The sequence below is a fragment of the Pleurodeles waltl genome, chromosome 11, assembly GCF_031143425.1.
Source record: "Pleurodeles waltl isolate 20211129_DDA chromosome 11, aPleWal1.hap1.20221129, whole genome shotgun sequence".
NCBI classification, from domain to species: domain Eukaryota; kingdom Metazoa; phylum Chordata; class Amphibia; order Caudata; family Salamandridae; genus Pleurodeles; species Pleurodeles waltl.
This window is the reverse complement of record NC_090450.1, coordinates 856376622-856392893: the sequence shown is the minus strand read 5'-3', so window position 1 is coordinate 856392893 and position 16272 is coordinate 856376622. Positions and strand designations below refer to the sequence as shown.

Genomic DNA, 16272 nt, shown 5'->3' with positions numbered 1-16272 from the left:
TGTGGAACACCTGGCAGCACGTGACTGTGTAAGACACAACATGCTAGAGTGCGTTGTGCATGTGACAGTATGACACACTTAGAGGTGCAAGATATACTAGAATGTCTTCCACTGTCATTGCCTTGGTTTTCAGTGTATAATTGAGCGTATGAACCCTATAGATTAGGCCAGGTCCTTTCTTTGCTATATGTCTAAACGACGCTTCGTGAACGTGTAAATTTAAAGATTCAGCCCAGCTTCAGCAACACTGCATCTTTAGTCACGCCAGCAGGGCGGACTGCGTTGCTCTGTATTGCTTAGTGCTGGATGATGCGCCCACTCTCCCTCCTGGAGCTCCTTCTCGGCCCTCTGCCCCCACGCGCCTCTCCACTCACGCGCAGGCTCGGCCCCCCTTCCTCTGTCTTCAGTCTCGGCTTCGAAGCCCACGCTCGTCGCTGGCGTTGGATGAGCATTGCATCTCCGCGGCCGGTCCTTGCTGCTGTGTGAGAACAGCGACAGCGCAGCGTGCGTGCGGGAAACAGGAGCCTACGATAGACCCGCTCTCCCCGGGGCAAGGGGACCATGGCCAGCTATGGACTGTGCTGGATCCCGGGACTCTCCGCCCTCCTCCTTATCCTCCTGGCAGCGGGGACACGGGCTGCTCCTGGAGGTAAGAGATCAAAGGAGCATTGTCAGTACTCTTGCTGGAGTGGGGTTGTGCTGACGCCGGCTCCAGGCGCGCACTGAGCGCAGCGTGGACCATCGTCGCCCCCCGTGGCTGTGCTTTACACTCCTTGCTCTTGTTGCTTTATTCCGGGTTACAGGACCACCTTCTCTGTATCTTTGCTGTATACCTGTAATTTTCTCAGTATAGCTGACTGCTCTCTCACGGTGTGTGTTTCCGTCTCCCGGTACACGTGTACCTCTCTCCTACTACACACGACCTGCTCATAGCTACGTGTTCCCTCTACGCATACCTTACCGATTTGTCCACGTGCATATGTTTCAATGCCCTCTATATCTTGTGATCTTATTAATAATTTCGCAGCCTCCATCTCTCAATGCCCTCTCCTTGCCGCTTTATCCATTACATGTGCATCCTTCTCCAGTACCCGCGCCTTTCTACTGCTATGCTCGTGACTCTCTCCTGCACCTGTGCTGCTCTCCTTGCTTTCAGATGTCATCCTTATGCACATGTGCTGCTCTACCCATCTGCACTTGCTGTGGACGAAGGCTATTCTATATGTGCACACATGCCCCCTGCATTGTGCAGCTCTGCCCACGTGCTTGTGTTCATGCCCCTTACCCCCAGATGTTGTGATTGCCTGGTGCTCTCTCTGCACTTATGCCTTCTCTCATGGTACCCTTCTGCTTTACCCACGTGTATTCACTTCCAACATGTGGGAACCTGTCTCTTCATGAGACCCTCTCTCTCTCCACGCGCTTGCTGCTTGATTCATGGACATGCACTCCCCTCTCCCTGTACAAGTACTGGTGCATCCCTGTATTATACTACCCCCTGTACCTGTGCTCTCCCTACACTTTTATGCTACGTTCCTGTACATAAAATACTCAATATACTCGTGTTTCATTTCCCCAGTACCTCTTCTGTGCCGCCCCTGCATATGTGTTATGTTCCTCCTATGCCTGTTCTACCAGCTTCCACTATTTGCTCTTCTCCCTAGTCATGCATACTTTTTCTCTTTATATCTATATATTTGTTGCTAACTTGCTGTGTGCCTGATCCCACGTCGACCACCGTGCTCAAGTATAACTCACAATTACTTAGATGTGGACCCTCGAGCCCCAGGTCTACCTCTTTGCAACTATGTCGCCATCTCGTGCCGGAGGTTCTTTATTCCTCCAATTATTCTGGTAGTCCCTGCACACATCACCGGGCAGTTGCAGATCAGAGGATGTAGAACCTAATCGGCTTTGTGTACTTGAACCCCCCCCCTCCCCGACTCTAGGGTCTATGATACTATTTTCTTCCTTTGATCTGAGGCTCAACTGAGCACCCAGGCACGCACTAAAGAGTTTATTTACACCTCTCCCAGTAGGATGGCTCGGTGTTCATTTTGCAATCAAGCTAATGAGATTCTCATGTTCTAGTTGTGTTTGTTTTATTCCCTATCGTCTATTTCTGTTTGTTGAATGTCTCAGTGTCTGTTTTTAATTGTTGAAAATATGTTCTCTGTTTTAATTGTTAATCTCCTCCTTGCCTGTCTTTGTTTGCTGAGAGCTCAAATGCTTGTTCTTGTTTTAAAGGTCTCATTGCCCTTGCTTATTTTTCAAGATCCCATTAACTGTTTCGATTTGTTGGCAGTACGACTGCATCTGTTGAATGATTACTTCCCTTGTTTTGTTTGTTTAATGTAACATTCCCTCGTTGTGTTTGTTGAAGGTCCCATTGCCTGTTTTTCACGGTTGAAGGTGGTATTGCTTGTTGTTTCTTTGTTGACCAATTGTCGATTTGTGTTTATTGAAAGTAACATTCTCTAGTTGTGTTTTTGAAGATCCTTTTAGCTGTCAATTCTTTGTCAAAAGTGCCATTGCCTGTTAGTTCTATTATTCCTTGTTTGAATTTGTTGAAAGTAACCTTTGCTAGTTGTATTTTTGAAGATTCAGTTTTCTGTTTTTATTTCTTGAAGGTTCCATTACCTGGTTGCGTCTGTGAAAAGTCACATTGACTCTTGTGTTTGTTGAAGGCAGAATCCCTGTTCACTGTTATCCGTGTGTGCTTTGACTCCTTGCTAGGTCAACCTGTCTGCAGCCATGGTCAGATTTCCGCTTCTCCTATCTGTGGCTGTAATGCAGTGGCTGATTTAGGAAGCTTTCTCTGGCTGTGTGATAGGTTATTGATTATTTTACATCAACATTTTACATAATGAAAATGTATTTCCCCAGTTCTTTAAATGGGCTGGTACTGTCCTGTACTGAATACCGCCACTTTTTTATTTTGAGAAGGAGAGTACCTGCACTTCTTGGAAAAAACATAATATTTTTAATTAGAGAGTACCGGCACTTCTCAGAAACAAGCAGGCACTCTGGAACAGAGAACATGCACTTCTATTTTTCCATTTCAAGCACTGTATTTCCTGGAGAACTTGGAACGAGCTGAAGTTGAGCCATGAGGATTATTATTTGCTGTTGTTTCTGTTTCCATATCTTTACTGTTAGAGCATCCTTAGTGTAACCTGCTTACACAGTTGCCATTAATGTCTGGGAAATACTTCCCCAGCTACAATATTAAGTGAGGTAGGCATAGCATGCTTCCCTCTGTTTGCATTATCCTCCCATCCAGCTGTAATTTCTAGAAACTCGTCCTTACGAGCCATCTACTCTGCCGTAGTGCATATTTAGCCCAAATGTATCTGACAGTAAAAATATCTATGCGAACTTACATAGATATTTATGCCGTGGAAGTGAAAATGAATGTGTATCAATAGCATGTTACACAGAGCAACAGTACTTATAAATACACATTCACACTTTTATTACTACAGTGCAAGGTCAGACTCGAGCTTATTACCACAACAGAACAAATTTGTCATGAAAAAATCACTGTTAATTGACTCACAGATTGATCATTTCAGTTGCTTTGTATATGAAACAACTTTCATAATGAGTAAGAGGCGTCAAGTGATTTCAGTTTCTGCACAAGTGTAACCTCTTGCATCCTGTTTTTGTGGAGGTATTTTGTTTTTTAAACAAACATGAAAAAACGCCATGACATGAACCATATATCTAGATGTGCAGAGTGTAATATGATATGTATTACCACTGTAGGGGGAGTCAGGCAGCATGACCAATTCGAAGCTTCCCCTCTCCTGAGTCTTGGGCTCTCCATGCTCTGTGCATCTGCATATACACTATATAGTTCATGTTTATTTTTCTCAGCTGATGTAGTACATTTGTTAATTTCCTGTTTGGTAAGAATTAAGGAGTTATTTTCCTCACCACCTACAATCCTTTTTTGCTTGCTGTAGTATAACTTTTTGGGCTAGTTGAAGGGTACCGAGACGAAGACAAACCTGTGACATATACATTGCTCACCCTCTGCTTAATCATGGATCATATTGGTTCAATGTTGAGCTGAAATGTCAATGGAGTGGTCAGAATATGGCAGAAAATGTCGAACATTTGCTTTTCTTCCCCATAGGAAATTGTCCATATGTGGCCTACACTGTGGCATGTTTTTCATCTGTTAATTATTATTATATATATATATATGTGATTGATTGTGAAAGGAGCAGAGCAGGGAGGCCATTCCGCAGCCCACAGTATTATTTTAATTGCAAGTGTATTGATGCATTGTGGTTCTTCTGAAAAGCAGTACCGGTTTTCCAATATTTTACTAACCATTTATCACGTATGACACTTTTACTAGAGCTGCATTTATGTTCAGGATAATGAAATCCGAACGTGTGACAATTTGCTATGATAATTCTCATTTAAGCATCTTTGGTTTTCACCAGCCCTCTTGTAGCTTCCATATTAGCTCTGTTGCAACCTAAAGACATATATTTGCATAATGGTGTTCAGCCTCCGAGTCAAAATATATAAGGAGTTGTGTGGACTGTCCTGGCATGTTTCTTACTTATTTGTGTTCGGAGGGAGACACTCAATTGTTTAAATGTGCATTATCATGTAATTAAATAAAAAAATAAATAAAAAAAAACACCACTCAATCACATTTTAGGGATCAGCGTTCAGAATCAATGTTTGAAAATTGCTGAAGGACTTATTGTTAGGGATCAAGTATTCCACATTTCTGCACCATTCACGCTTATCGATTTGAAGAGCCTCTTTGGAAGGTAACACCTTCCTTTGATATCTTGGTCCCTTAAGTAAATCGTGCCCCCAACAAACATGCTAATGAAATTGGACTGCTTTGTAAGGGTTATGTACAGTGATAATCTGCTGACTAAGGGTGGAATGCATAAGCACAAATTGCTGTGTGTAGTCATGCATACATACCTGTGCACACATATTTGATTTGTGTATCCAATTTCTGCTATAAATCAGCAGTGTAATGAGCATGATGACTGCAGTTTTATTTATGTGAACATGGCCAATGTGTTTTGCTGTAATTGGATACTGTGGCACCAAGGATAATTCAAGATTGCCTTGAACAATAGCATGCATTAATTCTAGGCCTAGAGTTGGAGGTACATTAAGAGGTGCTTTCATTTTTGTAGTACATATTTATTATGTTTTTTTTCAGTCAAAATTCTGAGTAGTGTGCTGTGAGCGACTTAGGGCCTGATTTGGAGATCAGTGGATAGGTACTGCATCACAAGCAGGACAATACTCCATCCGCCTTATAAGTGGGTTATATCATAATGCACCTTGTTGGACCTGGCTTTTTGACAGGGACATCCCCAAACTTTTTGCCTCCTTCCTCCTATTTTTTCTGACCTGCTGTTGTTGGCTTTTGACCTCTGAGCACTTTACCACTGCTAACCAGTGCTAAAGTGCATATGCTCTCTGTGTAAATTGTACTATTGATTGGTTTATCCATGATTGACTATTTAATCTACCTGTAAGTCCCTATTAGAGTGCACTACATGTGCCTAGGGCCTGTAGATTAAATGCTACTAGGGGGCCTGCAGCACTGGTTGTGCCACCCACCTCAGTAGCCCCTTAACCTTGTCTCAGGCCTGCCATTGCAAGGCCTGTGTGTGCAGTTTCACTGCCACTTCGACTTGGCATTTAAAAGTACTTGCCAAGCCTAGAACTCCCCTTTTTCTACATATAAGTCATCCCTAATGTGTGCCCTAGGTAACCCCTAGAGCAGGGTGCTGTGTAGGTAAAAGGCAGGACATGTACCTGTGTAGTTATATGTCCTGGTAGTGTAAAACTCCTAAATTCGTTTTTACACTACTGTGAGGCCTGCTCCCTTCATAGGCTAACATTGGGGCTGCCCTCATACACTGTTGAAGTGGCAGCTGCTGATCTGAAAGGAGCAGGAAGGTCATATTTGGTATGGCCAGAATGGTAATATAAAATCCTGCTGACTGGTGAAGTCGGATTTAATATTACTATTCTAGAAATGCCACTTTTAGAAAGTAAGCATTTCTTTGCACTAAAAACTTGTTGTGCCCTTCAATCCACGTCTGGCTAGGTTTAGTTGACAGCTCCTTGTGCATTCACTCAGACACACCCCAAACACAGGGTACTCAGCCTCACTTGCATACATCTGCATTTTGAATGGGTCTTCCTGGGCTGGGAGGGTGGAGGGCCTGCCCTCACACAAAGGACTGCCACACCCCCTACTGGGACTCTGGCAGACAGGATTGAACTGAAAGGGAACTTGGTGCATTTCTTAGAGACTCTTTGAAGTCACCCCCACTTCAAAGGCACAACTTAGTATAAAACAGGGCCTCTGCCCTACCTCATCAGACACTTGCTGGAGAAGAAACCTGAACCAGAAACTACTCCCTGCCAAGAAGAACTGCCTGGCTGCTCAAAGGACTCACCTGTCTGCTTTCTCCAAAGGACTGCTGTCTTGCTGTTGCCCTGCTGCCTTGCTGAACTCTTGTCTGGCTGTGAAAGTGCTCTCCAAGGGCTTGGATAGAGCTTGCCTCCTGTTCCTTGAAGTCTCAGGACCAAAAAGACTTCTTCCTTTCACGTGGACGCTCCGTGCGCCGAAAATTTCGACGCACAGCTTGTTTCGCGGCGAGAAAAACGCCGCACACCGACGCTGATCAACGCGACGCCCTCGGGACGATCGAGACTTCGACGCACAACCTCGCAAGGACAAAGCCGCCCGACTTCCAAGGAGAAATCGACGCGACGCCTACCGTGAGTGCGAAACTTTGACGCACGGCCTCGCAAGGACAACGCCGCCCGACTTCCAAGGAGAAATCGACGCGACGCCTGCCGTGAGACCAAAATTTCGACGCACGGCCTCGCAAGGACAACGCCGCCCGACTTCCAAGGAGAAATCGACGCGACGCCTACCGTGAGATCGAAACTTCGACGCGCAGCCCCGCAGAACGACGCGCAGCCGGAAAACGAGCAGGAGAATCCACGCACAGACCCGGGGCATCTGGTAATCCTCGCGATCCACAAAAAGAGACTGTCTGCGCGCCGGAAAACGACGCCCGACTTCCCCGCGTGGAAAAGAACGACGCAAGTCTGTGTGTGCTGAGCGGAAAACGACGCACACACCCCTTTTTCCACGCATCTCTTCTCCTGTGGCCCTCTGAGGAGATTTCCCACCAGAAACCAGGTAGTCTGTGCTTGAAAGACACTTTATTGCTTTTTAAAGACTTAAAGACTCTTAATATCACTTTTCAGTGATATCTTTACAAATTCGTATTGCAACTTTGATCGTTTTGACCTACAATTATCCAGATAAATATTCTATATTTTTCTAAACACTGTGTGGTGTATTTTTTGTGGTGTTATACTATGGTGTTGTATGATTTATTGCACAAATGCTTTACACATTGCCTTCTAAGTTAAGCCTGACTGCTCGTGCCAAGCTACCGGAGGGTGAGCACAGGCTGATTTTGGATTGTGTGTGACTTACCCTGACTAGAGTGAGGGTTCTTGCTTGGACAGAGGACAACCTATCTGCCAACCAAAAACCCCATTTCTAACATTGGTGATCAGCGGTGAGGATAGGACTTGTGTTTGTGCAGTGACATACAGTAGCTAAGTATTTCACTACCTACCCACAGTGGAAGGTCAACTTGATTTTTCATCTTTTTTTTGGCTCTTGGTTCTCTGATGTCCTCCTGGATATACTATTGATATTTTGGACTTTGGATTTTGGTTTTTGCTGATAAGATCTTATCAAAATGGGATTGCTTACCTACTCATTCTTTGTTCGTACTGACCACCTCACTAAGGCTGACCTAAGGAAGCTTTGCAGACAATGGGGCCTTCCTGTAGCAAGGAGATCTACTAAAGCGGAGATGCTCCATCACTACATAGTCTGGGGGGAGGAAAGATGGGCAGAGAGAGAGGCAGCAAGAAACCAAATGACTAAGTACCCCTCAGATGAGGAGGAAGACTACTCAGATGAGGAGGAAGGCTACTCAGAGTTGGACAGTGACCCAGAAATAGATGAATGGCTCCGAAGTCAAAGGCGACAGGAGCAACAATTAGAGGAGTATCTTGCAGAGGTTGAGGCAAAAAGACTTTTAGCCCTGGAAGAAGAAAAGATTGCAGCTCAAGAGCTGAGCGGTAAAGAGCTGAAACTGGAGGCCGGAAGGGCTGAGTCCAGTTCAGATGGTGGCAGCAAAAATCTTGCATCTAGTACTGCTGAAGAAGGGCACAAGCCCAGAGATGTGGTGCCCAACTTGAAGAAGGGAGTTGACACACCCCAGGTAGTTCAAGGGTATGAGGTAGTTCCCGTTATGCACAGGGTCCCTGAGAAGGATTGGGGAACTGGCACAGGGAGTCATATTCCTACTGGGGGGAGGGACACTTTACTGACTCTAGCAGAGAGTGACAGAGAAAAGGGTTCCCCCCTGGTGGACGTCCTGGATATAGAGTGTAGAGACATCCCAGAAGAGTTTGGGTTGAGTGTCAGGGACAGACAGATACTGTCTCACCAGTCTCAGGAGGGTGAAGTAGAGTGCTTTTCCAAGGTTGAGTTACTGGGTGGTTGGGTGAAGGGTACTGTGGTTAATACATGTGAAGGGCAGAGTGATGTAATTGCTGGAGAGCATATGTCTGGTCCTTATTTTCCAGAGCTACGCCAACACCAGGTGGAGTGTGAGTTCTCTGACCCCCGGGAACTTACAGTGGAGGCAGACTTTTGGGTGAGTACCAGAGAGTCTGAAGAGGCATTTGGGGGTGCTCCTGAAGGGAGTGGTCTAGGTGGTTCCCGACCAAGTGTGGTGGGAGAGGATTGTAGTGTCCCAGGTAGGTCTCAGAGCCTAACCTGTACCGTAGGGCCACCTTTTGAGGGAAGCCCCGCAGTGTCAGAAGAACTTGGGGGGATGACTGTAGACAGCATCCCAACAGTTCTGGTGTCTGGCAGTACCACTCCTAGTGAGGGGGTGCAGAAGTCCAGACATAGGGTTGAGAGGGGGTGGCAGACCCCAGTGGAGGATCTTGAAAGTCAGGGGTCAGCTCTGAGAGCAGAGCCCCCCAGGAATGACCCAGGTGAGACCGTTTCTGGTTTGGGGGAAACCCAGACTCTGCCGGATGGGCAGAGGTCGGGAGACCTGCGCCAACCAGACTCTTGTGTGGCCCTTGGGGACGGCGTGTCCCTTGTGGGGGGTGAGAGTGCCCCCCAGGAAGTCCTGGCATGCCAGGCAAAGATTCAACCTCAGGGTGGTGACTCTGGGTTGGATAACCGGGTTCAGAGGTTAAACTTTGACCTGGTGGGGGGTAGATGTGCCCCCCAGAAAGTCCTGGAATGCCAGGCAATGGCTCAACCTCAGGGTGGTGACTCTGGGTTGGCTTACCAGGTGAAGAGGTCAAACTCTGACCTGGTGGGGAGTAGGTGTGCCCCCCAGAAAGTCCTGGTATACCAGGCAATGGTTCAACCTCAGGGTGGTGACCCTGGGTTGGAGAACCAGGCTCAGAGGTTAAACTCTGACCTGGTGGGAGGTAGGTGTGCCTCCCTGAAAGTCCTGGCCTGCCAGGCAATGGTTCAACCTCAGGGTGGTGACTCTGGGTTGGATAACCAGGTTCAGAGGTTAAACTCTGACCTGGTGGAGGGTCAGTGTGCCCTCCAGGAAGTCCTGGCATGCCAGGCGATTGTTCAACTTCAGGGTGGTGACTCTGAGTTGAATGGCCCAGTTCAGAGGTTAAACTCTGACCTGGTGGAGGGTCAGGGTGCCCTCCAGAAAGTCCTGGCGTGCCAGGCAATTGTTCAACCTCAGAGTGCTGACTCTGGGTTGGATAACCGGGTTCAGAGGTTAAACTCTGACCTGGTGGGGGGTAGGTGTGCCCCCCAGAAAGTCCTGGCGTGCCAGGCAATTGTTCAACCTCAGGGCGGTGACTCTGGGTTGGATACCCAGGTTCAGAGGTTAAACTCTGACCTGGTGGGAGGTAAGTGTGCCTCCCAAGAAGCCCTGCTGTGCCAGGCAATCGTCCAACCTCAGGGTGTGGATTCTGGGTTGGATGACCAGGTTCAGAGGTTAAACTCTGACCTGGTGGGGGGTAGGTGTGCCCCCCAGAAAGTCCTGGCGTGCCAGGCAATTGCCCAACCTCAGGGTGGTGACCCTGGGTTGGGGAACCAGGCTCAGAGGTTAAACTCTGACCTGGTGGGAGGTAGGTGTGCCCCCCAGAAAGTCCTGGTGCGCCAGGCAACTGTTCAACTTCAGGGTGGTGACTCTGAGTTGAATGGTCAGGTGCAGAGGTTAAACTCTGACCTGGTGGAGGGTCAGTGTGCCCTCCAGGAAGTCCTGGTGTGCCAGGCAATTGTTCAACTTCAGGGTGGTGACTCTGAGTTGAATGGTCAGGTGCAGAGGTTAAACTCTGACCTGGTGGAGGGTCAGTGTGCCCTCCAGGAAGTCCTGGCGTGCCAGGCAATTGTTCAACTTCAGGGTGGTGACTCTGAGTTGAATGGGCAGGTGCAGAGGTTAAACTCTGACCTGGTGGGGGGTAGGTGTGCCTCCCAGGAAGTCCTGGTTTGCCAGGCGGTGATCCAGTCTGAGGGTACAGACCCTGGGCTGGAAGACCAGGTTCAGGGTGTCCCCCCGGACCTGGAGGGAGGGGCTACTGATAACAGTGCCCCTACCATGTTGTCTTCTGAGGAGGCCACTCCTAGTTGGAGGGTGCTGGACCCCAGAAGGGAGGGCAGGGGGAGGGAAGCCTCACCCCGGGCCCTAGTCCAACCTGAAGGTACAGACCCCAGGTTGGAGGGCCAGTGGCAGGTTAACAGCCCTGCACTGGTGGAGGAATGGTACAGGGCGACTTCTGTAAGCCCCCTGGCCATGTTGGACTCTGGGGGTACCGCTCCAGGAGGGAGGGTACAAAGCCCCAGAGGGGAGGACCAGGTTCAGGCTGTCATCCCTGACCTGGTGGAAGGGAGAGTGGTTAAAGGGTGCCCAGCACCTGGGGCTACCGCCCCCCACTCTCCACAGCCACAGTGGTTGGAGAGCTTTGAGAGGCCTGGGGCCTGGCTCTCATCCCTGGCAGCTGTCAGTAATCACTGTGGCTTGCTGTCCGGGTGGACAGAGTTATCCCTGGGGAGGGGACAAGTGTCACACCCCAGGGGTAGAGTGGGCAACACCACTATGTTGGTCATGGGGGTACTATCCTGCTCCTGGGATACATCTGTGAGCAAAGTAAGGTTAGGTGCTGCACAGATGGGATCCGCAGGAAAGGAGAAAGGTTCCCCATGGATGGGCTTAGTGGGCCCTGAGAGTATGGACAGAGGGATCCAATTGGAGTCAGGAAGGCGAAGAACTGGAGCATGCCCCTGCTGTTGTGGGCCTGGGTCCTTGTTCTGTCGCCTCAAACAGGGAAGTACATCAGGATAGTGATTGTTCTCCCCTGGCTTTAGGCTGGTGGGGGGTCATGTTGGACCTGGCTTTTTGACAGGGACATCCCCAAACTTTTTGCCTCCTTCCTCCTATTTATTCTGACCTGCTAGTGTTGGCTTTTGACCTCTGAGCACTTTACCACTGCTAACCAGTGCTAAAGTGCATATGCTCTCTGTGTAAATTGTACTATTGATTGGTTTATCCATGATTGACTATTTAATCTACCTGTAAGTCCCTATTAGAGTGCACTACATGTGCCTAGGGCCTGTAGATTAAATGCTACTAGGGGGCCTGCAGCACTGGTTGTGCCACCCACCTCAGTAGCCCCTTAACCTTGTCTCAGGCCTGCCATTGCAAGGCCTGTGTGTGCAGTTTCACTGCCACTTCGACTTGGCATTTAAAAGTACTTGCCAAGCCTAGAACTCCCCTTTTTCTACATATAAGTCATCCCTAATGTGTGCCCTAGGTAACCCCTAGAGCAGGGTGCTGTGTAGGTAAAAGGCAGGACATGTACCTGTGTAGTTATATGTCCTGGTAGTGTAAAACTCCTAAATTCGTTTTTACACTACTGTGAGGCCTGCTCCCTTCATAGGCTAACATTGGGGCTGCCCTCATACACTGTTGAAGTGGCAGCTGCTGATCTGAAAGGAGCAGGAAGGTCATATTTGGTATGGCCAGAATGGTAATATAAAATCCTGCTGACTGGTGAAGTCGGATTTAATATTACTATTCTAGAAATGCCACTTTTAGAAAGTAAGCATTTCTTTGCACTAAAAACTTGTTGTGCCCTTCAATCCACGTCTGGCTAGGTTTAGTTGACAGCTCCTTGTGCATTCACTCAGACACACCCCAAACACAGGGTACTCAGCCTCACTTGCATACATCTGCATTTTGAATGGGTCTTCCTGGGCTGGGAGGGTGGAGGGCCTGCCCTCACACAAAGGACTGCCACACCCCCTACTGGGACTCTGGCAGACAGGATTGAACTGAAAGGGAACTTGGTGCATTTCTTAGAGACTCTTTGAAGTCACCCCCACTTCAAAGGCACAACTTAGTATAAAACAGGGCCTCTGCCCTACCTCATCAGACACTTGCTGGAGAAGAAACCTGAACCAGAAACTACACCCTGCCAAGAAGAACTGCCTGGCTGCTCAAAGGACTCACCTGTCTGCTTTCTCCAAAGGACTGCTGTCTTGCTGTTGCCCTGCTGCCTTGCTGAACTCTTGTCTGGCTGTGAAAGTGCTCTCCAAGGGCTTGGATAGAGCTTGCCTCCTGTTCCTTGAAGTCTCAGGACCAAAAAGACTTCTTCCTTTCACGTGGACGCTCCGTGCGCCGAAAATTTCGACGCACAGCTTGTTTCGCGGCGAGAAAAACGCCGCACACCGACGCTGATCAACGTGACGCCCTCGGGACGATCGAGACTTCGACGCACAACCTCGCAAGGACAAAGCCGCCCGACTTCCAAGGAGAAATCGACGCGACGCCTACCGTGAGTGCGAAACTTTGATGCACGGCCTCGCAAGGACAACGCCGCCCGACTTCCAAGGAGAAATCGACGCGACGCCTGCCGTGAGACCAAAATTTCGACGCACGGCCTCGCAAGGACAACGCCGCCCGACTTCCAAGGAGAAATCGACGCGACGCCTACCGTGAGATCGAAACTTCGACGCGCAGCCCCGCAGAACGACGCGCAGCCGGAAAACGAGCAGGAGAATCCACGCACAGACCCGGGGCATCTGGTAATCCTCGCGATCCACAAAAAGAGACTGTCTGCGCGCCGGAAAACGACGCCCGACTTCCCCGCGTGGAAAAGAACGACGCAAGTCTGTGTGTGCTGAGCGGAAAACGACGCACACACCCCTTTTTCCACGCATCTCTTCTCCTGTGGCCCTCTGAGGAGATTTCCCACCAGAAACCAGGTACTCTGTGCTTGAAAGACACTTTATTGCTTTTTAAAGACTTAAAGACTCTTAATATCACTTTTCAGTGATATCTTTACAAATTCGTATTGCAACTTTGATCGTTTTGACCTACAATTATCCAGATAAATATTCTATATTTTTCTAAACACTGTGTGGTGTATTTTTTGTGGTGTTATACTATGGTGTTGTATGATTTATTGCACAAATGCTTTACACATTGCCTTCTAAGTTAAGCCTGACTGCTCGTGCCAAGCTACCGGAGGGTGAGCACAGGCTGATTTTGGATTGTGTGTGACTTACCCTGACTAGAGTGAGGGTTCTTGCTTGGACAGAGGACAACCTATCTGCCAACCAAAAACCCCATTTCTAACACACCTGTAATAAGGACACAGGATATCCCTCACATTTGCATCCGCCAAACTCTAAATCAGGCCCAAACCTATCAGTTTTACAAACCAGTCCAAAATGACGGAGAAATTCTACAGTTTAGTGACAGAACTAACTTTTTTGTAATTAACATATGTAGCTGAACTCAAACATATAAGCACGGGAGAATACTGTCATTGTAAACACCACATCACATTAGGCAGCACTCATTGTTCACACAGTAGAACACGGGCACAACATCTAGAATAAGAAAAAAGTGGTAACGTGGAATGCAACCTGGGTTAAATACCTCTGGTTGAGATTTAGCCAGGTATTCTATTCTTCACCTTTTTCTGTTTAATAAAACCTAAATTGTGCAGGAGGAATGTGCCAGAAATCTTTAATCATGCCTAGGGCTTGTGACAGAATACCTTTATTCTACGCAGAGCGCACTTCAGGACACCTTCACTGTATGCAGGCACTGGAGCATGTCTCAGAACATCTTATTTATGTAGAGAACATACAACAGAAGGCCTTCATTAAGTAGAAGACCTATGGTGGCACACACATTCAACACTTGGTATCGGTAGAAGACCTTTATACGTGGGACACATTCAATATTCAGATGACCTATGCAGGACACCTTCATTATACCTGGGATATACGCTAACACCTGAAATATATAGAGGGTCTGTGCAGGGCACCTGCATTATACTTGGGACATACACTAACCATTTCAATATATACAGGGTCTGTGAAGGACACATTCATTATATTTTGGACATATTAAACATCTTCAATATACACAAGGCATGTATAGGACACCTATTTAATAATTGGGGTATATGCAAACACTTTCAATGTACACCAAGCCTGTGCAGGACATCTTCTTAAACCTGGGGCATATGTAAACAGCTTAAATATACACACCGTTTGTGAAGGGCACCTTAATTCTATCTGGGGCATATGGAAACACCTGCAATATATTTAGGGTTGGTGCAGGGCACTTCCATTATACTTGGGCCATATTGAAATATCTTCAGCATACAGAGGGGTTGTGCAGGAGAGCTTTATTATACCTGGGGCATACACAATCACCTTCAATATATACAAGTCTATGCAGGATGCCTTCATTATACGCAGGGCATATGCAAACACCCTCATTATCGAACAGGGCCTGTACAGGATGCCTTAATTATACTTGGGGTATACACAAACAACTTCAATGTGAGCAGAGTCTGAGCAGCACACCTTCATCATATACGAAGGTCCTGGGGAGTACTCCTTCATTATACTTGGGGCATATGACCTCACACAGTCAATACTCATATGGCACCTCAAGCACCCTCATTATGCAGAGGACATGTGGACAAACACATATCAGGTGAAAGAAAAAAACTAATTTGAGACAGAACAAGTGGCATAAGACTTTCATTACAGAAAGGGCGTGATCACAAATGCCCTCACTATACAAGACAGGTGGAAGACGTACCTCTAATAGGCCATTGTGATAGAGCAAAGTCATTTGAGCACAGTGATTATGTCACATTCATTGCATACAATGTGTGTGTATAACGACTCATTTACTACTCCCAGGATATGTGACAGAAGTTCTTCACACAATATATGTGGTGGAGCACCTTACGTATGCACAGGAGCTTGGGCAGAGAACTTTAAATCTTTTAATCTATGCAGAGCACCTGAGAGAATGCCTGAATTAAGTCAAGGATTTGCAGGGGAACACATTCTTCTGTACCTTCACTGTCCAAAAGACATTGTGGAGGGCACCTTCACTATACACAAAAGGTGCAACACAACACCGTTCCTTATACTATCGGCCAGGGGAAGAACACCTTCACTATGTGAAGGATATGCAATGGAAGACCTTCTTTATAAAGAGGGCATCATTTAGAACACCGTAATTATTGACAAGACATGCAATAGGATACCTCATTACACACACTGTAGGCAACAGAACAACTTTATTGTGCAATGTATGTGTGGAAAAATACTCACTATACAAAGGATATGCAACAGAACACCTTTACACAGAGGATATAGTGTGTAATACCTTCCTTGTTGACAAAACATGTAACAGGACCCTCATTACACACAGTGCAGGCACCAGAGCACCTTAATTGTGCAATGTGTGCTTCCGAGAGCACCTTCTCAAAACAAACGATATGCAACAGAACGCCTTCTTTATTCAGATGATAGTGCAGAACGCCTTCATTAGTGACAGGACATGCAACAAGACACCTCATTAGGCAACAGAAAACCTTAATTGTGCAATGTATGCACGGAAGAACAGCTCCACAATACAAAGGATTAGTGGCAGGGCGTGCAACAGGACACTTCGTTACACAGAGTCCATGCAACAGACCACTTTCATTGTGCAATGTATGCATGGAGGAATACTTCCACAGTACAAATGATTAGTGACAGGACATGCAACAGGACACTTCATTGCACACAGTCCATGCAACAGAACACTTTCATTGTGCAATGTATGCATTGAAGAACACTCCCACATCACAAAGGGTTAA

General features: G+C 47.3%; 1 protein-coding gene across 2 annotated transcripts in view; it reads left to right on the top strand.

Moving 5' to 3' along the window:
- Nucleotides 1-289: 289 nt before the first annotated feature.
- SEZ6L (seizure related 6 homolog like) overlaps nt 290-16272 on the top strand; it is a 1547572-nt gene continuing 1531589 nt past the window's right edge. The window contains exon 1 of one of the 2 annotated variants that reach the window (XM_069214699.1): nt 290-649. In XM_069214699.1, the coding sequence (XP_069070800.1) occupies nt 562-649 (88 nt within the window). In that variant the 5' untranslated portion in view covers nt 290-561. The remainder of the gene's footprint in view (nt 650-16272) is intronic. The other variant, XM_069214700.1, reaches the window with a different exon arrangement.